The sequence below is a fragment of the Mus caroli genome, unplaced genomic scaffold (genome assembly GCF_978045245.1).
Source record: "Mus caroli unplaced genomic scaffold, Mus_caroli_1 scaffold_11, whole genome shotgun sequence".
In the NCBI taxonomy this organism is placed as follows: Eukaryota; Metazoa; Chordata; class Mammalia; order Rodentia; family Muridae; genus Mus; species Mus caroli.
This window is the reverse complement of record NW_028227266.1, coordinates 120,174,758-120,195,779: the sequence shown is the minus strand read 5'-3', so window position 1 is coordinate 120,195,779 and position 21,022 is coordinate 120,174,758. Positions and strand designations below refer to the sequence as shown.

Genomic DNA, 21,022 nt, shown 5'->3' with positions numbered 1-21,022 from the left:
AATGCTAACTGCAGACATCAGTTTCATTCATAGCATTTCAGTGTCTCTAGACTGTCCTAAGTCCTTTAAGGACGTGCTGTCATCACAGACCCAGGTTGAGAAGAGTCGCCATGAGCTGGTAAGTGGTCACACATAATTTCCTTCTTTGGTTGTTGAGTTCATAATCTCTTTTTCAAGGCTACATGGTCAGTTTGCATTTTGCTAGAGATATGTCACCTTTATCAGATTTTCTCATTATTATTTATTTTTTTTTTTGGAAAGTGACATTTAGCAGGAAAAACATGCAGTAGAGCAAATTATCAGGGCTCAGAGGCTCAGAACATAATCCCAGCTCTCTGGATTGCAAGACTGAGGAGCAGAAAACTGCTTCGCCTGTGGGAACTGAAGGCTTTCTCTCCTCAGACTTCCTCCATGCTGTCTGAGGTATTAATAACTCTCTTCAAAAAGTCTATCTCTGTAGATAATTAAAAAGAGAGAGAGAGAGAGAGAGACAAGGTCTTATATCGCTTAGGCGGGATCTAACTTAGGGGCTCAATCAATACTTGTCTCCTAGCTCCCCCAAATATAAGGGTATCATTGCAGATAATTTTTCTTCCTTTTTTATTATAAATATTTAAAACTAAAATTATGAACTTTCTCCTATAAGTACAAAAATAGCCCAAGGGAGAAAGAGTGATAACATGGAAATAGACTTTAATGCATATATTAAAATTTAGAGCTGTAATGAGGAAGATATCAAAATTTCCTAAAGAGAGGTAGAATCTTACTGCTAGTATAATTGCCTAATTATTCTTAGAAGTAATAAAGTTACATTCTAACTCCCTGTGTTTGCCAAACTAAATCCTAGGTGGATTAAGTAATTCAATATAGGAAGGAAGCAATAATAAGTAGGAAGATACAAATCTACTATGTAAGAAGATACCCATAAGCTTGAAAAGAATTTTAAAAATAAGGTATGTTAGTTTTTATTGCCACTGTGACAGATACATGAGAGAAATAATTTAAAGGGAGAAATTCAGGGATGGAGAGATGGCTCAGCGGTTGAGAGCACTGGCTGGTTTTCCAGAGGTCCTGGGTTCAATTCTCAGCAATCACAACCATCTATAAAAGGATCTGATGCCCTCTTCTGGCATGCAGGTGTACATGCAGGCAGAACAGTCATACACAAAATCAATCGAGAGAGAGAGAGAGAGAGAGAGAGAGAGAGAGAGAGAGAGAGAGAGAGAGAGAGAGAGAGAGACTGATTGATCATGATGCACAGTTTCAGTCTGTGGACCCACTGTTTCTGGCTCCCAGCCAGGTGGATCGGTAAAACGTGGCAGGAGGGTCTGGTGGGACAGGGCTGTTCATTTCACGGGAGCCAGAAAGCTGAGAAAGTACACAAGACAAGATACCTCATAGGCCTGCCTCCAAAGACCCACTTACCTCAGCCAGTCCCCACTTTCATAATTACTTCTCAAAGCTAGAACAACTGTCCTGGTACACGTGTGTCTTAGTTAGGGTTTTACTGCTGTGAACAGACACCAGGACCAAGGCAAGTCTTATAAAAAGCAACATTTAATTGGGGCTGGCTTACAGGTTCAGAGGTTCAGTCCATTATCATCAAGGTGGGAGCATGGCAGTATCCAGGCAGGCATGGTGCAGGAGGAGCTGAGAGTTCTATGTCTTCATCCAAAGGCTGCTAGTGGAAGACTGACTTCCAGGCAACTAGGGTGTGGATCTTATACCCACACCCACAGTTGTTGCGGCCTGCCCGCAGTCCACAACATGAACGGTTCAACTGAGAATGGCAGTTCGAGCTGAAAAGAGAGGAATCTAGACGGGGCGGAAGAAAGAATGGAGCTAAGACAACATTCTGATCAAAGCTCAATTTTACTATTTTCAGACACTCAATTATAAAGGAAGGGGGAGGGAACCCGATTTCCCGCCAAGTAACTCAGGGTCCAGTAGCAGGACGAACACATGTGTGCCTCCAGGCAGCAAAGGCAGGTTCCAGCAGTAGGCGTGGCAGGACAAATGAGCAGGAAGCTCCACCCTTGAGCAAGCAGGTTCCAGGCTGGGGGAAGGGAGGCCACACACAGTGACACACCCATTCCAACCAGGCCACACCTATTCCAACAAGGCCACACCTTCAGATGGTGCCACTCCCTGGTCCAGTGATATACAAACCATCACAACGTGCTTAAATTGAGGACGATCACCAGCTGCAGAGAAAGCCTTCACCATGAGTCTATGGGGACACTTTTTATCCTACTCTGTAACACAGAGACAAGGTAAAATGTCGATGTCACCTACCACGTAGGAATTTATCCTCAGACACAAAAACAGAAACAGAGATGCTTGCCAAGTCTGATGTGCAATATCGTGTTCCTTAGGTTAGGTGGCTCAGTTGGTAAGGTGCTCACCACACAGGCTTGAGGACCTGAGTTCAAATCCCTAGCAACCACCTGAAACCTAAGTGGGATGGTGCATGCTCATAACTCTAGGGCTGGGGTGGTGGGGACGGGTGGATCCCTGGGACTTGCAGGTCAGTCAGCCTGCCTTAACCAGCCATTCCCAGGTGCCAGTGAGAGACCTTGTGTCAAAAATAAAACCAAGGAACAGCTCTAGAGGACAACACCCAAGGCTCACATCTGGCATTTACTCACACGCTCTCACAAACACAACTGCCTTCTAAGTCAGACAACTGCCATCTCCGACTGCTGAGTTGCTGGCCAAGGATCGTCTCAGCAGGTCCAGTTGACTATTGGCATTCCGTCCTAGGAGAGGACAGGAGGGTCTTTGGACCTTTACTTGGGTTTCCGATCGCTCCTCCCAGCCATTTATATTTTCTCCTAATTACTTGTGGAGCAGGGAGTATTGGAGAGGTCCTAGATATACAGGCTGAAGAAGTGGGGGTGGGAGGGGAGGGCCACCCCTGTGGCTATGGGGAAGCAATCTTCCACGCTGGGCGAAGACTTTTCCAGTGCTTTGGGTTTGCAGTGCTTCTGTCTGTTAGCCCTCATCCGGGCTCTGTATGTAAGCCTAACAAATTCATTGGTTCCCTCGCATGAGCTGTGGTGGAATTATACCTTGGTTTATCCTTAGAAACTTAGGGTCCGCCGGGCAGTGGTGGTGCACGCCTTTAATCCCAGCACTTGGGAATGCAGATTTCTGAGTTCGAGGCCCGGCTGGTCTACAAAGTGATTTTCAGGACAGCCAGGGCTACACAGAGAAACCCTGTCTCGAAAAAAAACAAAACAAAACAAGAAAAGAAACTTAGGGTCCTATCTCCCCACCGCCACACCCCACCTAGAAAAGGAACTTTAGCCCCATCTCTAGCCCGATTCTGGTCAACTGAGTTGGGCTTTCTTCCTTCCATAGATACTGCCAGCCTGCTCTCACATCGGAATGGAAGTTGGAGGACTCCAGTTGGAGGCCAACCTGGGCTATACAGTGAAACCCTGCTTAAGGAGGAAACACAGCAAAACAGCTAAAGCTGTGGCGCTCTGGGACCAGGCAGACATGAAAGACTAAGTCCCACCAAGATGTGCGGCGCAGGCAGCTAGAAGGCTGGGGCCACGCGATTATGCTGCCTTCCCGGTGGGATCTGATCACCACTGCACGCCCAGACTAGAGAAGCCGATCCGTCCTAACCTCGGTCCGCTGAGTCTGCAGCGACCAACGGGCTCCAGACCGAGAAGTTTCCTGAGGAGGCTCAGAGGCAACAGCGGGTAGATGGGGAGGGGTGGCTCTAGCCACGCCAATCTCCGGTCACTTCCGGTCCATGCCTCCTAAGCTCAGCCAATCAGCGCCCTGTATCGCCGGCGTCCTATTGCTGTCATGGAGACGAGGGGGCGTGTAAACGCCAAGCAGGGCCTACAGTGGGGCTGTGTGAGTCTCGCCATCTCTCCCACCTCTTTCTAGAAAGGATGCACTGGCTTTAGAGTGCCTAAGGCCACTTAGGTGTACTCAAAGATTCTCACTTCCGGCCCCAGCCCACAGCGCCGGAAGTGCTCAACCAGGCAGCATCCGGGTCTTTTCCGGCCGTCCTTGTGTTGCCATGGAGATGGGATGGAGGCTTTCAAATACTGAGGGATGCTCGCCGGGCAAACCTGGGAACTGCCCACGATTCCGGTCTCTTTCCAGTTTCCAGTGTCCCCTTAGGCCAGCGAGATCATGTTCGAAGTGGCGTGGGGTCCTTAGTGTTGCTGGATGGGCGCGCAAACTCGCTCACTTCCGGGTTCCTTCTGGGTAGCGATCAGCCAATCAAAGTCCCGCTCCTTTTCCCGCGTCTCGCAGGTTGTCATGGTGACGCAGAGGGCTCACCCACGCGTCCAGGGGAGTTGGCCAGGTCTTTGGGTGCCTCGGTTTCCTCTGTCCAGGCTGCGGCCTCGCCGTGGCAAGGCAGAGCGCGTGCAACTCGGGTCCCCCACCATCGTGCAGGTGGGTGGGCAGCTGCAGCTCCATCCCTGGTTACATTTCTGACACGCTTCATTCTCCTCAGAGGCGCGACCACTTCCCACAGGACAGCAACTTATCTAAAGTCTTAAACTTAAAAAAAAAAAAAAGTTTATTTACGTGCGTGTGCACGTGTTGAGTGTTTGCGGAAGCCAGAAGATGGTGTTGGATTTCCTCGAGCTGGAGTTACAGGTAGTTGTGAGCCACCCGGTGTGGGTGCTGGGAACAGAACTCAGATCCTCTGCAAGAGCAGTATGTATTCTTAATGGCTGAGCCATCTCTCTTGTCCACTGATAGTTTTGACAAGGTTTCTTGTACATGTGAGAGAGTGTGCGCGCTTGCATGTGAGTGTACTGGTGGACGCTCCTGTGTGTGCAGGCAGAGCAGGGTGTTGAGTGTCTTCCTCTGGCGCTGTCTGCCTTTTGCCTAGAGACAAGATCTTTTTCCCCAGCCGGAGGCTGGTTGTTGAGACTAGACTAGCCTGCCAGTGAGCTCCTGGGGTTCTCCCGTGTAGGCCCTTCAAAGCTGGGATTACTGGGTTTCTATGTGTGTGTTGAGTATTTGAACTCAAGTCTTCAGGCTTGCAGAGTAAACACTTAGCCAGGTGAACCGTCTTCTCAGCCCCATGTTCTTTTGTAACAAAGACATTTTAAGCTATCATACAGTATCAGGGCTTCACTACGACATTTTCCTATATGTCTGTCTTTGTGTTTTCCTTATGTCTGCCCCTCACTATCTTCCTCTGCTCCTCTTACCCCCTCCTGCTTGTCCTCTTTCTCATCCTTTCATAGTTGTCTTGTGGCTTCACAGGACCTACTTTTATGTCTTGATTTTGCATGAGAGGAAATATGGTGTTGTGTCGTTACTGCCTCCCGTGACCCTTTGTTCCTGCTTCTCCTCCCTTTAGGCTCATTTTTCTTCCCCATAGTCCTCTGTTTACTCCCGTTCCTCATATATGGTATATGTTTAAATCTAGGTTATATATTATTTTGTATATTCCCACTCAATTTCGCCAGAGAGAGATAACGTAGTGTTTGTCTGCCTGGCTCTGGCTTACCTCATAGCATCACCGCAATGACTGACTCAATTCATCTTCCTGAAAATGATGTCATTCCACTCTTCCTGACAGCTGAGTGGCGCCCTGAGAGATGCCAAGTATCTCTGCGTATGCTGCCTGAGCGGCCTTTGGATGTTCATGTGCACGTATGTGCATGCGTGTGTGTGTGTTCACACAGGAGTAGCATGACTGGACATGTAGGTGATTCTATTTGACTTTTGAGAATGCTCCATGTTGATATCCTATGGTTTACTGTATAACACAAGAACCTGGCCTTTGTCTGCCTATCTGTGACTCTTTGCCCACTTCTAGGTGCAGTTTATAAATCAGAACTTCCTCTTTTCTCTCTCCTTCCCTTCTTCCCTCCTTCCCCCCTTCCCTTCCTCCCTCCCTCCCTTCCTCCATCCTCCTTTTCTTCTGTCCTCCTCCTCCTTCTGTTTGTTTGTTTGTTTGTTTGTTGAGACAAGATTTCTCAGTTTAGCCCTGGCTGTTCCGAAACTCACTCCATAGATCAGGTCGGCTTCGAATGCAGAGATTTGTCTGCCTCTGCCTCCTGAGTGCTGGGATTACAGGTGTGCGCCACCACTGTTGGACCAGAATGTGTCTTACACTACCTTCTCTGCACAAGTCTCCCTCTTTGCACGTGTCCTCACCAGTGCTTCCTTGATGGCAGCTGTTCAGACTGGGATGAGTACCAGTGTTTTGAGTTTGCATTTCCCTGATGGCTGATAGTAGGAACATATTCTCACTCATTTATAAGCTCTCTGTCTTTCTGCTTTTGAGAACTATCTGTTCTCTTCATTTTCTCATTTGTTCGCTGGTAGTTTATATTCTTGGTGCCCTTGTGCGCGCGTGCGTGCGTGCGTGCGTGCGTGCGTGTTAGACATTAATCTTCTGTGAGATGCATTGATAGCAAGGATCGTCCTTCTGTTCTGTGAGCTGCCTTCACTCTGACTGGTTCCTTTACTGTGAGGAAGGGTTTCAGCTGATGTCATTTGTTAGTTCACATGGTTATACCCTGAGTTTTTTTCCGGAAAGTACTGCTTCTGCCTGTAGCTTAGAATGCTCTCCCTGAACATTCCCGGAGTTGCTGCTTCAGGTCATATAGTAACATCTTTGATTTGTTTGAGGTTAAAAATTTTCACACTCTTTGTACAGGGTGAAAAATTAGGATACATGCATGTGCTGGCTAGTTTTATGTCAACCCGACACAAGCTAGAGTCATTAGAGAGGAAAATGCCTCTGTAAGATTAGGAGTTACCCAGTGTGGTGCTGGGAACTGCACTTATCTCCTCTGGAACAGATGTTTGTGCTTTTAAAGCTCTGAGCCATCTCTTCAGGGCTGACTTGAAAACATACAGTGCATCTTGCACCTCTGGATTGCAGCCAGCGTGGTCATGGTTTTAATGTATTCCTGCATTCAGTTTGTAACTATTTTATTTAAAAATTCTGAGTCTATATCAATAAAGTTGGTCTGTATGTAGTCTCTCTCCCTCTTTCCCCCTTCCTCTCTGTCTGTCTGTCTGTCTCTCCTCTCCACCTCTGTCAATCTCTCTCTCTCTGTTTCCCTCTCCTCCTCTCTGTCTCTCATCTGCTCTCTTTCTGCCGTCTATCTTCTGTCTGCATCTCTGCCCTCCCCGTGTGTGTGTGTGTGTGTGTGTGTGTGTGAGTGTGTGTGTATTACTTAGCTTTGGTGTCGGGTGTCCATGCTTTCTTGACTTAATTCAGTGAGTTCACAGGTGATAATATTTTATTTGCTGAAATAAATGACCCAGCAGTCTGTGCGCCATGACTGACACTGGGCAGATGTTGAGTCATCTGGATGTGGCAGCTCAAATGGAGCAAACTCCTGTTTTTTTTTTTTTTGGTTTTTCGAGACAGGGTTTCTCTGTATAGCCCTGGCTGTCCTGGAACTCACTTTGTAGACCAGGCTGGCCTTGAACTCAGAAATCCGCCTGCCTCTGCCTCCCGAGTGCTGGGATTAAAGGCGTGCGCCACCACGCCCGGCCCAAACTCCTGTTTTTCATTATGGAGTCACTTCTGGCAAGGTGTAGCCTGAACCATTGGTCTATACAATGTGGAGTAGTTGACCCGACCTGCACTGTCACGGCCACACGCACAGGCTGTTTCTTTGCTTCTCTTTCTTGTGAAGTCAAGGGCTTGCATGTTGCTCTCTCAGGCCAGGCTCTTTCCACTGTGATGGGGAAGAGCAACAGAATTCTGGCACTGTGAGTTCTAGGCCAACAGCTGGCTGTGGTGAGTTCTAGGCCAGCAGGTAGTGTCACTGGAGAGGAGGGAACCTCAACTGAGAAAATGCATCCATAAGATTAAGCTGCAGGCCAGCCTGTAGAGCATTTTCTTAATTAGTGATTGATGGGAGAGGACCCAGTTCATCGTGGGTGGGGCCATCCCTGGGCTGGTGGTCTTGGCTTCTGTAAGATAGCAAGTCAAGGAAGCCATGGGGAATAAACCATAAGCAGCACCCCTCCATGGCCTCTGCATCAGCTCCTGCCTCCAGGTTCCTTCCCTGACTTCCTTCCATGATGAACAGTGATGTGGGAGTGTAAGCCAAATACACCCTTTCCTCCTTAACTTGCTTTTGGTCGTGATGCTTCATCACAGCAATAGTGACCCTGACTAAGACACGGGGCTACATAGAACGATGCCATTTTTAAAAAAGGTGGGAGAGAGACTGGAGACATGGTTCAATGGTTCTGGAGAGCACTAGCTGCTCTTCCAGAGGACCTGTGTTTGGTCCCCAGCACCCACATAGTGGCTCACCGCGGTCTGTAACTCCAGTTAGAGGGGATATGAAGCCCTCATCAGACCTCACTGGACGCCAGGCACACATATGGTGTACAGATGTAAATGCAGGCAAAACACCCATATGCATAACATAAACTAAAAACAAACTCATCTTGTTCTCTTATTTACAAACAAAGCACAGCGACCCTCTGTGGCTGTGGTGGAGCTGAGTTTGCGGCGTTGTTTATGAGTCCTAGGCTGACTCCTGGAGCTGTTGGCTTGCATCTGTCATCCTCTTTTCTGTTTGCTTCCCAGGAGCTAGACATGCTGTTTTACCGTATATGAGCAGTCGATCCCAGACATGGAAAACTTCGTCTTGTATGAGGAGATTGGCAGAGGAAGCAGGACTGTCGTATATAAGGGGCGCCGGAAAGGAACCATCAACTTTGTAGCCATCCTTTGTACGGAGAAGTGCAAACGGCCTGAAATAACCAACTGGGTAAGTCCTGGGGAGTTCTACCCTCCTGGAGGCTGCAGGATGCCAGCTGATGGTGAATGTAACCCCGAGAGTCTGGGTGCAGAGAGAAGGCCAGCCTGGGCTACATAGGATGGTGTAGAATGCTTGCCTACTGTGTGCAAGGCCCAGCATTTTGTTCCCAGTACTCAAATAAATAGGTAACAAGTTAACAGAGGCCTTTAGGCTTCAGTACCCACAGTCAGTGTCTTCACCCTGCTAAGAGGGCCCCATCTCTTGTCTGTTGCTGTCAGCCTTGAGTAATGAGCTAGCCTAGGCGGTGGTCAGCTCTTGTGGTTTTGGTGCAAGGGGATCTATGGTAGACATTTGTTTTAAGAGTTGGTGTATGATGGTTGGCAAGATGGCTTGGTGGGGAAGCACCTGCCACCATGGCTGACGAACCTGAGTTCCACCCCTGGAACCTCGCAGCTCGGAAAAGCTGTTCCCTGACCTCCACATACACCCTCCAGCGTGCAGCCCCCATGCACAGGCAGCGATTCCCTCAGAGGCCAGAGAACAACTTCCGGGTTCCTGGGGCTCCTGGGGACTGAACTCAGCATCAGGCTCGGCGGTGAGCACGTCTGCCCGCTGAGCTAACTTGCTGGCCCAGTACGTATCATGCTATAGGACCACATTTACACTTCATTCTGCAGGGAGGCGTCCACTCTCACTGCCCACAGATTGTTCTGAGTTAACTGTGAGCCTGGAGGCTGAGAAGGAGCTGCCAGCTGTGCTGTGCATCTTCTGCAGACACAGGGTTGGGGGGACAGTGACAGAAGATATCACCTGACCAGCAGGACAAGCCAGGCCTTGGAAACGATTGCCGGCTGTGTGAATACAGCACAGATTACACTCTCAGCACCTGGGTCCAGCGTGGCAGAGTGGGCTGCTCACACGCCCACCACTCTGTCATTGATGGAGGTTAGCTTTGCTTGGTGGTGTCCACTCAGGTAACACAGGCTGTATTCTAGATGCCTGCCTGCAGCCTTCCAGGCCCTTTCCCTCCTGGCCTGCAGACACTCCCTCTGCACAGTACAGATTAGCCTTGTGGGTTTTGAGTGTTGTGTAAACAGATCCTGGATCCCTCTGTGAAGTAGAGCTCGTGTTTCAGACACTAATAGGACACATGGATTGGAGGGGAGCAGTGGTTTTGTTGGGTGTCCAGCTAGATGGATGGCGATGCCAGTCACTGAGAGGGGAGACAGCCCAGAGATGGGCAGACCTGATTTTGGTTTCAGGGAGCCCGTTGTCCATCCAGTGGACTGTTAGGAAAGCGTGGGTGTCTGAGTCTGGTTGAGAATTACATCTAAAACAGAAATGTAAATTGGGAGCACTGTTGTACTTATCAATGTTATGTCGCAGTGAGGGACGGTTCAAGAGGCCTGGCTTTCTCCATTACAGCATGTAGAATGTATAGAGGGATAGAGCCAGCAGGGGAGAGCACAAGACAGCACCCAGCAGCAGACTGGAGAGAGGGAGTGGGCTAGCCACACTGATAGTGGCTTCTCTACCCCTCTGAGACCAGTGAGGCAGGCACTGGGCCAATGACTACCCCTGAGTTCTTTGCTGGTGTTCTAGCTTCCACTTTGCTGCTATTAACTACATTTGCTGAGAGGAGACTCTTTGCACACTTATACAACTGAGGGGGACAGGCCCAAAGTGCTCACAGTGAACCTAGCTCTAGGCAGAAGCAGCACCCTAGAGCGGACAGCTGTGATGGGGGGTGGGGTGGGGAAGGGTTTGTCAGAGAAAGAAAGATACAGGACAAAGAAAGAGATCAGAGGTGCTGTTGTGCAGCTGAGAAGAGAAGGTCAGCTGTACTGTGCAGTGAGGAGAGAGAGGTCAGCAGTGCTGTGCAGTGAGGAGAGAGAGGTCAGCTGTGCTGTGCAGTGAGGAGAGAGAGGTCAGCTGTGCTGTGCAGTGAGGAGAGAGAGGTCAGCAGTGCTGTGCAGTGAGGAGAGAGGTCAGCTGTGCTGTGCAGTGAGGAGAGAGAGGTCAGCTGTTCTGTGCAGTGAGGAGAGAGGTCAGCAGTGCTGTGCAGTGAGGAGAGAGAGGTCAGCAGTGCTGTGCAGTGAGGAGAGAGAGGTCAGCCGTGCTGTGCAGTGAGGAGAGAGAGGTCAGCAGTGCTGTGCAGTGAGGAGAGAGAGGTCAGCCGTGCTGTGCAGTGAGGAGAGAGAGGTCAGCCGTGCTGTGCAGTGAGGAGAGAGAGGTCAGCCGTGCTGTGCAGTGAGGAGAGAGAGGTCAGCAGTGCTGTGCAGTGAGGAGAGAGAGGTCAGCAGTGCTGTGCAGTGAGGAGAGAGAGGTCAGCCGTGCTGTGCAGTGAGGAGAGAGAGGTCAGCAGTGTTGTGCAGTGAGGAGAGAGAGGTCAGCTGTGCTGTGCAGTGAGGAGAGAGAGGTCAGCTGTGCTGTGCTGTGCAGTGAGGAGAGAGAGGTCAGCCATGCTGTGCAGCTGAGGAGAGAGGTCAGCTGTGCTGTGCAGTGAGGAGAGAGAGGTCAGCTGTTCTGTGCAGTGAGGAGAGAGGTCAGCAGTGCTGTGCAGTGAGGAGAGAGAGGTCAGCAGTGCTGTGCAGTGAGGAGAGAGAGGTCAGCTGTTCTGTGCAGTGAGGAGAGAGAGGTCAGCCGTGCTGTGCAGTGAGGAGAGAGAGGTCAGCAGTGCTGTGCAGTGAGGAGAGAGAGGTCAGCCGTGCTGTGCAGTGAGGAGAGAGAGGTCAGCAATGCTGTGCAGCTGAGGAGGTAAAGGCTGAGGACTTAGGGATGGATGGAGAGGTGACCAACCAATGGCCTCCAAGGTGAGACTTCAGTGGAGACAAAAACTGGAGCTGGGTGTTCACAGAGGAGAAGATAGACGCAGTTCCAGCTTTCTGCCGTGTGAGGAGGGAACAAAGGGAGGGTGCATCTGAGGTTAGGATATTACCTCAGGCGGAGTGTTTATTCTTGTCCTGTGGAAGGGTCCAGCCTGTGTAAGCTGGTCACCATCAGCTCCATTGTCCTTCTTGCCTGACTGTGCTCCAGGCCCTTTTGGAGCCTCTTCAACTTCACCTGCCTTGGAAGTTTACTGGGAGTGGAGGAGGAAGAGGTCTGCTGGGGGTGACCTGGTATCTTGACTGAAAGCCCTTTGGAAGTTCCCTAGGAAATGTCTGCCAGTGACGTTCTGTAACATTGCTGGTATCTATAGAACTGGAGTGTGGGGCCGTGGGTGTGGGGGAAAGAGGGGAGTGGGGGAGAACCCACGTCCCACCAGATTCCTGTGCTCTGGGCAGGTGGACTCGGGAGGAGTGTGCACACTTTCCACATGGCCCTGGGTGGGCATCAGGCTGTGTTAAGCCACTGACCCCACACGGTGGGTGGTGGACAAAGGGCAGCCCCAGGTACCAGGTTCTCAGTCTCCAGCATCCCATGCTGGATACTGTGGAGGAGCTGAGAACAGAATAGGGGCCCTGGGGTGGCTCTTGGCCCCAGGGAGGAAGAGAAGAGAGGGCAGGGAGAAAGGAGAGAAGGTAGAAAGAGAGAGGCTGGCCATGGCCACATGGAGAGAGGCAGGAAGAGAGAGAGAGAAAGAGGGCTAGAGAGTAAGAAAGGTAAAAGCTTAAAAAGAGAGAGTGGTGGGGCCAAGCAGCCCCTCTTATAGTGGGCTGGGCTATCTTGCTGTTGCCAGGTAACTGTGGGGAGGAGTCTAGCCAGAATGCCAGACTCTTGGGACATTGTCTGCGAGACTGATAGCCACAGACCTCCCCTGTGGGGGCTGTGGGGGCGGTTGCTTCGACAGGAGCCAGGGTGCAGGAGACATGATCGAACACATTCTGTCCCATGTAGGTAGAAATTACTACCCACTGGGTCCCACCTGGGTTCAAGACCTAAGCTTGACTGGAGACCAGGCTGTCAGTGCATAGCGCATTGCCCCACAGTGGAGGAAATGTTTTCTGGTTAGGCATGAGGCTGCTTTAGGTCATCCTGGCTTCTCTTACCAAGGACGTAGATGAAGTGGATATTGGGTCGGCCACCAGGAGCCTTTTGGCAGGGACTCATGAGCAACTCTACAGGGACAGATAATAGAAGGGGGTGGAGAGTACTGATAGCTGAGGCAGGTGGGGCTGGAGTGGTCTGTCCTGGGTAGCCAGGCCGAGGCTAGACCCACTACAGCTCTCAGTCGGCTGGGCAGTCATGGACAGAGGGTGGGAGGGGAGGGATATCCAGCGCACCTTTTGGGCTTTGTGTTTGGTTCTTTTCTTATTTCACCATGCATACAAACTACCAGTTTGTGTATGTGAGCTATGAGACTGGTGACTGCAGAGCAGACCCTGTGCCCGAGTGTGCTTAGGGCTGGGGAGGCTGAGCCATGTTTGTGGGTGAGGTGCATACACCAAGTTCAGGTTATGGCATTCTCAATCTCCATCAGATATACTGGGACTCAAGGCCGTCACAGCACCACAGTACACCTATGGTTCCTTGGGAGCAGTGGACATTTTGATGTGACTTTCAGCCATTTACCATAAGTAGTTTTCTTCACACTGCTAGCAATTGCACACTTACTCGTACACTCATACCCACACATTGGTACACTCACACGCTCATGGTGTTTGTTAAAGTCGCACATCATTAGCCTTTCATGTGAGTCCTTGAGAACCAGCGCTTACTTCTGATGGCCATAAACAAACCCCACAGTTAGTGTGTTTTCCCAGTTGTAAATGCTGTGTGTTTTTGTAGGTCCGTCTCACCCATGAAATAAAACACAAGAACATTGTAACTTTTCACGAGTGGTACGAGACCAGCAATCATCTCTGGTTGGTGGTGGAGCTTTGCACAGGTAGGACTGTCATGCAGACACAGGGCTGGCTGGAGGGCAGCGGCGATGGGCGGTAGGTGGTGGGCTGTGAATGGTGGACCATGGATGATGGATGTTGGCTGATCCGAGCTCAATTCCTGTAGGTGGTTCTCTAGAAACTGTGATTGCTCAGGATGAAAACCTCCCAGAAGATGTCGTGAGAGAGTTTGGGGTGGACCTCGTCACAGGGCTGCACCATCTCCACAGGCTGGGCATCCTCTTTTGTGACCTTTCTCCTGGGAAGGTAACTAGTGGACGCTGACTTAGTGGTACCTCACATCTCAATCCTGAGGACTTTCTCAGGGCTATTTTTTTTTTTAATAAAAGGAAATTTATGTCATCTATGTAAGCTGTCTATGGAAATCTACGTCATCTATGTAAGCTGTCTGTTTATGTTGCTTTTGGGACAGAATCCCTCCTCACTGTGGAAGTCTCTGAGTTTTCAGTTCTTGCGTTGTGTGCTGTGAGTGGTGAGCCACTGCAGTCTCGCTTAGCACTGGAGCATGGGCGTGCCTGGTCTGACTGTGGCACACCAGACTGTCCTTTTCCTGACAGCACAGACGGCACTTCGTTTTCATTACACTGCTGGCCACAGGTGGATGCCTCTGTGTACTATTCAAGGGTCACCGGCCTGTTCAGCTTCCCAGCTGTCCTCAGGCAGACTTGGAAGCTGTGTGTGTGTGTGTGTGTGTGTGTGTGTGTGTATGAGCTTCCTTCTCTGCAGTGTTTGGGTGTGTTCAAGCACCCCACACTGCTGCAGAAGCTACGCACTTAGCAATGGCAGCAGCACTAGTCTGAGCTTTTCTTGTCCTTTATGCTGCAACGTGAGGGCTGATCGTTTAGTTTGTGGTTTGCTCTGTCAGCAATCTGTACGTGAAGACAACTCTGAAGGAAGGGGTGGGAACCAAAACAAGGAAGACGGAAAGGAACACCATGGAGATCTTACAAATGATATAATAGCTCTTGCTCGAAACATTCATAGACCTAACCCAGGTCTCAGCTATTACTGTAGCGCAGAAGGCAGGTAGGTACAATGTGCAAATGTATGGGTGTTATCTGTAGACTTTGAAATTGGAATTTTATAGATTTTTCACATATCAGGAAATACCATTAAGAGCTGGGCACAATGGCTTGTGCCTATGATCCTATCACTTGAGAGTCGAGGCAGGAGGATTGCCTGGTATATGTAGTTCCAGAACATAGCCTGGACAACAGAATGAGACCCTGTCTCAAACAACTAAAACCTAAAATGACTCCCTTCCTAAACATACTGGTTTTTTATTTATTTTTGAAAACAATTTAAAAATATTTAGTTTACAGCTGAAAACAGGTGAGGGTGTGGTCTTTGGGTCTGAGGCTATAGTTTGCTTAGTATTGTGTGGAACATTTAATGAGGTGTACCGCAAGACTTGACAGGAGGGTCTGTGATGTAAACTGCTTTAGAAAACTAGTATTGGAAAGAGCTGAGCAAAGTTCCTGTTTCTGCCAATAAAGTTTTATTGAAATACTGCTGCACCCGTGGCCAGCGTGTTACCAGTGGCTATTGTTTAGAATAGCTTTGGAGCTGTAGAGTTAGGACATGCTGAGTGGTAGTCTGTGTTTGAGCACGTCTCCAGGGGATGCTGACAGTCTAGGCCACTGTGGTGGGTTAGCTGACATCCTTAGTGAGTGTCTGTGAGTTAGGCCAACTTTAAACTGCTCTCACCAGAAGGTCGCCAGCCCTGTTACTGTTGTCTAGACATTTTCAGTGACGTGGCTGGAAGTGATGTAGCTTCCTGGGCTGGTTCAGCAAACTACAGCCAACTTCTGATCACACAGGGCGTTGGCCAACTTGAGTCAGTCCCAGCCCTTTGTCTGTGAGACTTCCATGAATCCCCACTGAGCAGAAAGAGCGGGTCTTATCCTTCCTGCTGTACACGTGAGAAACAGTACACCAAGGACTGCCAAGGTCAGGCAGTAGGTAGGCGGTGACTTGGGCCTACCTCTTATGTCCAACACTAGCACTAGTTATGGTCCCTCAGTTCAAAACCCTGCACTACCTTTCTTGAGTAAATGACACACAGGCAGGCGGGTCTTTAAACCCCCAGCCACCTCTGTGTGTTCTTGGGGCCTTGAGCTCTGTCAAATATCCACATCCCACAATGCTCCAGGCCTACATGGTGTGGTAACCTCATACAATCTCTGCACATCAGAAAATCTTCCCCCAAACAATTTTGACCCACAGACTGTGGGTTTAGAGCTCGAGGGTACAGAGGACCAGCCATTTAATCTTTATCTTCGTAATGCAACCTGTGTGTTCTTATCTTTCCCACAGCCCAGGCTCCCTGCTGGCTCTCCGGTGTCTGAGCCAGCTTTGATTCTGCTGTTCCTAGAATGTCATATTGACTGTTGGGGGCGGGGGCAGTAAAGCTCCCCCCCACAGTTTTATTTATACCACATCTTCCAGGACCATTTCTATAGTTCATTGGCTTCCTTTTATAAGTTCAGTGTCATACTTCTTCTGAGCCGTGACAGAACAAGGGAGCCGCAAAGCCCTGGGCACAGTTTGCAGGGTCCCTGTGAGGCCTGAATTGGGCTCTGAGGCCTCTGATGCTCTCTCTTTCCACCTTTGCAGATACTCTTGGAAGGGCCTGGAACACTGAAGTTCAGCAATTTCTGCCTGGCAAAGGTGGCAGGGGAGAGTCTGGAGGAGTTCTTTGCTTTGGTGGCAGCAGAAGAAGGAGGTGGTGACAGTGGAGAGAATGCACTGAAGAAAAGCATGAAGACCCGAGTCAGAGGTACTCGGGAGCCTGTGCTGAGGAGATGGCATGGTTTCTGCTTCACTGCTCACACGTATGTGGGGAAACATGACAGAGGGTCATAGCTGCATCCTGGGCAGCTTGAAGTGTCCCCGCAGCTCTGAGGGTGTGTCAGCACAAGAGGTCTTGGACAATGTGGGCACCTTCTCATCACCCACCAGAGCAGAGCTAGCTCACTCAGCTCTCAGAGCAGGCCTGGCACACACCAGTGGTTCTCCAGTGTGCTCAGCCCCATGGCCAGGTTGATCTTTGTGGTCCAGGCAGATCTCGTGGGGTGTATTCTTGGCAGGTGGGCTTGACAGTGAGGGGCTGCCAGCAATGTCAGGGTTACTGAGCTTAGGGCTGGGGGTGGCTCAGTGACTGCTTGCTGAATGATCAGGGGGTCCTGGGTTTGATCCCCTAAAGCCCATGTAGAAAGAGCCAGGTGTGGCTGCATGCATATGTTCTGGGGAGCAGAGACAGGAAGATCCCTGGGGCTTGCAGCGCAGACACTTCAGTCAAACTAGCGAGTTCCAGGTTCAGTGAGGGACTCTGTCTCAAACAATAAGGTGGAGATCTATAGAGGAAGTCATCCAAAGTCAAATCAACCCCTAGCTTCCTCCTGCATTTGATGTGCATGCATCCACATATGCATGCACATACCAAACACACACAGTGGATGTGGGTATGTGGCTATGTGGGCATGTCTGTGCATAGAGAGTGGAGGGCAGAGGGCAGCTTGGGAGTCTGTTCTCTTTTATTGTGTGGGTCTAGGGGATCGAACGCAGGCCATCAGGCTTGGTGGCTAGCAGCTCTGCTCTACTGAGCCATCTCACTGGCTCTAGCAGTTCTACCCTATGGTGTACGCATTCCCTGTGTCTTTCTATCTCAGTAGCTCCTGTGCTGGGAGTAGTTCAGACGCCCAACCCAGCCACTCTCGGCTTTGGTTTTCAGGCTCTCTGATCTATGCAGCTCCGGAAATCGTGAAGGGGACCGAATTCTCCGTAACCAGTGACCTCTGGTCTTTGGGCTGTCTACTTTATGAAATGTTTTCAGGTGATTGTTTTTTGGTTCATTATAAAACTAAATCATACTAGAACAAAGAGCAAACCGTGCGTTTAGTGTTTGCAAGTGCCTGATCTAGCAGGTGTCACAAAATTGGTTTTAAAACATTTTTGTGTATGCCAGACTCAGCTTTGTTTTTAGGCTGCCAGGTGCTCTTGGAGCATTCTGACATGTGATTTTCATAACTATCTGCAATGTAGAAGTGCACCGGACCACTGGGGAATATGTAGAAGGTCTCCTGCAGCCCGTGGGCGAGTGGCTCGGAGGCACTGAGGGACTGACCCCGTGTGAACTTGAATATTGATTTGGAAAATTAACTTTGCATTTGAGAAGGCTGGAAGTGTGTAGCCTGGACACTTGCCAGGCATGCAGTAGTTAGTAACTGCTCATTCCCTAGAACTTGTGTAAATCTTGTATTTAGGAATGTGTACTTCTCCTGGAATACCTGTAGTTAAGTTTGGGATTAGTGTCGGTGACAAACTGATTCTGGAAATTCATGTGATTTCAGGGAAACCCCCATTCTTCTCAGAAACGGTGTCAGAACTAGTTGAGAAGATTCTGTATGAAGACCCATTACCACCAATCCCAAAAGGTAGGTGAGTGCAGCCAAAGATCTTACCTGAGCTTTTGAAGGCCCACCTTCACCCCAGCTCTTCACAGTCCACCAAAGTTATGTGTGGCAGTGGCATCAAATCAGAACACTTTTACTCCTATTTTCAGCCATACTAGCAGCTTCCCTCATTTAAAATATGAATTACTACAAGCAGTCTGTTGTAAAGATTCACGTGTGTATGTGCGTGTGCGTGTGTGTGTGTGTGTGTGTGTGTGTACTGTTTCCAGTTGCTAGTTGTGGGGAGGCTTAGCCTTAGCACATACCTTTAATCCCTTTGGCTGGAATACACACACGCCTTTAGTACACATCTTTAATCTGAAACAATGAAGGAAGTTAGTTTGTAGAAGGAAGCACCCATCTTCAAAAGTTATGTCCATTTGAGTGGCAGACAAAGTGATGAATCCGAGGAAGATCTGACAGAATAGGATATGCCCAACTCTCACGAGAACAGAGTGGGGGAGGCCAGGCAGTTTTACCAAGAGAGTTGTGCAGAGAGAGACCCATGAGATGAACCAGGCAGCCAGAGATCCGAAAGAACTAGAATGGGTGAGCTCAATCAGCAGGCCTCAGAAGGTGAGAACATTCTAGGCCCAGATAAGACTGTACAGAGGCGGGAAACTTCCAGAACGAGGCCTTGGTTAGCAGATGGAGGCAAAAGCCTCCAAGACACGATTATGTCAGGTGAGTAAAGATTCTGTAACCATGGTGCCCAGCTTTCTGTGCATCGACTCCCAGTTGAAGGGTGCTCAGCTGTTTCTTAGGTCACTGTTGTCCTGGCCACTTCTTCCAACCACAGACTGGCCGTGGCCACAGTGCATACATACCCTCCTAAGTGCTATGAGGTCTGAGGGATGTGGCGGCGGCCCTATCATGTGGTTATGCTCAGTTTTGTTAATTCTCTGTTGAAATCTTTCTGAAGAAAGGAGGGGCCGCCAGGATCAGAATTACAGTGCCTTATAGGGCAAAGATGGGAAAATTAGGACTGCTTCAGAGAGGAAGGTCCAGCTAAGCACTGAGGTGTCCTGTGAGTGGCGCGGGCCGGCGGCCCTCCGAGTGGTTATTTCAGGGAAAGGACTGTCCCAGGGCAGCCAAGACCAAGCCGTTGGGATGCCCGCATGTGAGTTCCAGTTAAAGGTCTGCGTGTCTGCTCTGCACGCTGGTCCTGCTCAGCGCAGGCTGTGACATGGTTAAAGGGCCCAGTGCCGCCTGTGAACACAACCCCAATGTGTCAGTGCTGTTGCTTTAGATGCTGCTGAGGGACAGTAACACAACGTCCATGTCTATAGCTTCCTCTTACCCCATCTCCATTTGGGAAAATCTTTGTTCACAGACTCTTCATTCCCCAAAGCATCCTCAGATTTCGTTAACTTGCTGGACGGATTGCTGCAGAAGGATCCTCAGAAAAGGTACGGACCAAAGGCTGTGAGGATGAGGCGTGGAGGCCTCTTTCCTATCACGTGGGTACAAAGATTTTCCCTCCCTCCCTCCCTCCCTCCCTCCCTCCTTCCCTCCCTCCCTCCCTCCCTCCCTTCTCTGTCTCTCTCTCTCTGAGGATTTCACTGCATGGCTCAGGTGGAGCCCTTCTCAGCCTCCTGCACTGTGATTACAAATCAATACCACCTATACATCCCACTCTCTCTCTGTCTACTTCCTGCTCCTCTCATCCTCTTCTCAGGCTCCTCTTTCTCCTTCCTGCAGCCTTGGATGTTGGAGGGAGGGAGTTTTCACTGAGCTCAGTTCCTCTCAGTGCAGTGTGTGCACCTAGACAGTAATCAGCTGTCTTCAATGCAGTGAGCATGCCTACACAGTAGTGGGGTTCAGCTCCCTTCAGTGCAGAGTGCACGTCTACACGGTAATGGGGTCCAGCTGCCTTCAATGCAGTGAGCATGCCTACACGGTAATGGGGTACAGCTCCCTTCGGTGCAGTGTGCACACCTAGATACTAATGGGGCCCCGCTGCGTGGGATGCTTCCTGCCACAGTAACAGAAGCAAAGCAAGTAGAGGAGGGAGGCTGATTCCAGCTCACCCTTGAGAAAGGGTCAGAGGCCCTCGTGGTGGGTGAGGCAAAGCACCCAGAGCATGAGGCAGCTGGTTACATTGTCTCCTCAGTCAGGAAGCAGAGAGCAGACATGGAGTGGGGCAAGGTTATAGGATGTCTGGCCTGTCCCCACCTCCCATGATGTACCTCCTTCCAGCCAGTCCCCTTTTAGGCTCCACAACCTCCCTCAGTAACCACCAGCACAGAATGAGTGCACACACACACACAGACACATCTGTGTCAGCTCACATCAGAGCCACACAACCAACCAAAACATTCATGCTCGTTTTGTAAGACATTAGGCTTGTTGGATTGTGAACTTGAAACTTCAGATTCTGTGGCTGCTATGGCTTCTGACCTTTGATGTTTGCTAAGGAAGAGTGATATGTAAATCAGCTGATACTCACAGATGGAGGGATGTGATGCCATGTGTGTCAGGAATGTGATGCTGCTCGTGTGGGTCAGGTCCGAATCTCCTTAACGAGCTGTGCCATGTGTTTCCTAAAGATTATCCTGGGAGGGAGTTCTGCAGCACCCATTCTGGAAAGACGCCCTGCGGAGAGAAGACCCAGACTCGGCCTCCGAGGACTCCCCCTTCAGGTAGTGTGCCCCAGCCTCTGTGCCACCCAGGCCCAGTGTGGTCCTAGCCTTGGGGGCCACTTGGGGCTTCACCAGAACAGGTTTAGTCTTGATGTAATTGTTATCTTGTTCATTTTCTGATCAGGGTTTTTTTTCCCACCCCCCCACCCCCCCAGTCAGCATCTTGTGTGGAAGCCACAGTCTGGCTTGCTTGGCACACCTGGGTGCCTGTCTTCTGAACACAAGGCAGGATGCATTGACCCCAGTTCTGTTAGGTGTGGTCACAAAGTGTGGGTAGAAGTGACATGGGAACCATAGGACCAGTGACTGTTGTGTGTTCCCATAGGACCAGTGTCTGACTCACTAGCATT

At 50.0% G+C, this 21,022-nt stretch overlaps 1 protein-coding gene and 1 long non-coding RNA gene across 5 annotated transcripts in view; one reads left to right on the top strand and one right to left on the bottom strand.

The window, feature by feature from the left end:
• Positions 1-1,805: 1,805 nt before the first annotated feature.
• LOC110302576 (uncharacterized) lies at positions 1,806-4,164 on the bottom strand. The gene is made up of 4 exons (XR_002378814.3): positions 3,637-4,164; positions 3,072-3,219; positions 2,649-2,759; positions 1,806-2,255 (listed from the first exon to the last, which is right to left on the bottom strand). It is a non-coding gene; the product is annotated as an uncharacterized LOC110302576 (long non-coding RNA).
• The window catches only part of Ulk4 (unc-51 like kinase 4), a 283,459-nt gene continuing 266,293 nt past the window's right edge, over positions 3,857-21,022 (top strand). For 2 of the 4 annotated variants that reach the window (XM_021173385.3, XM_021173383.3), the window contains exons 1-9: positions 4,263-4,425; positions 8,558-8,741; positions 13,461-13,560; positions 13,683-13,822; positions 16,193-16,355; positions 17,310-17,411; positions 17,929-18,012; positions 19,364-19,439; positions 20,580-20,672. In XM_021173385.3, the coding sequence (XP_021029044.1) occupies positions 8,604-8,741; positions 13,461-13,560; positions 13,683-13,822; positions 16,193-16,355; positions 17,310-17,411; positions 17,929-18,012; positions 19,364-19,439; positions 20,580-20,672 (896 nt within the window). In that variant the 5' untranslated portion in view covers positions 4,263-4,425; positions 8,558-8,603. Of the gene's footprint in view, positions 3,874-4,262; positions 4,426-6,867; positions 6,925-8,557; positions 8,742-13,460; positions 13,561-13,682; positions 13,823-16,192; positions 16,356-17,309; positions 17,412-17,928; positions 18,013-19,363; positions 19,440-20,579; positions 20,673-21,022 lie in introns of those variants that run through there. The other 2 variants (XM_021173384.3, XM_085828190.1) reach the window with 2 other exon arrangements.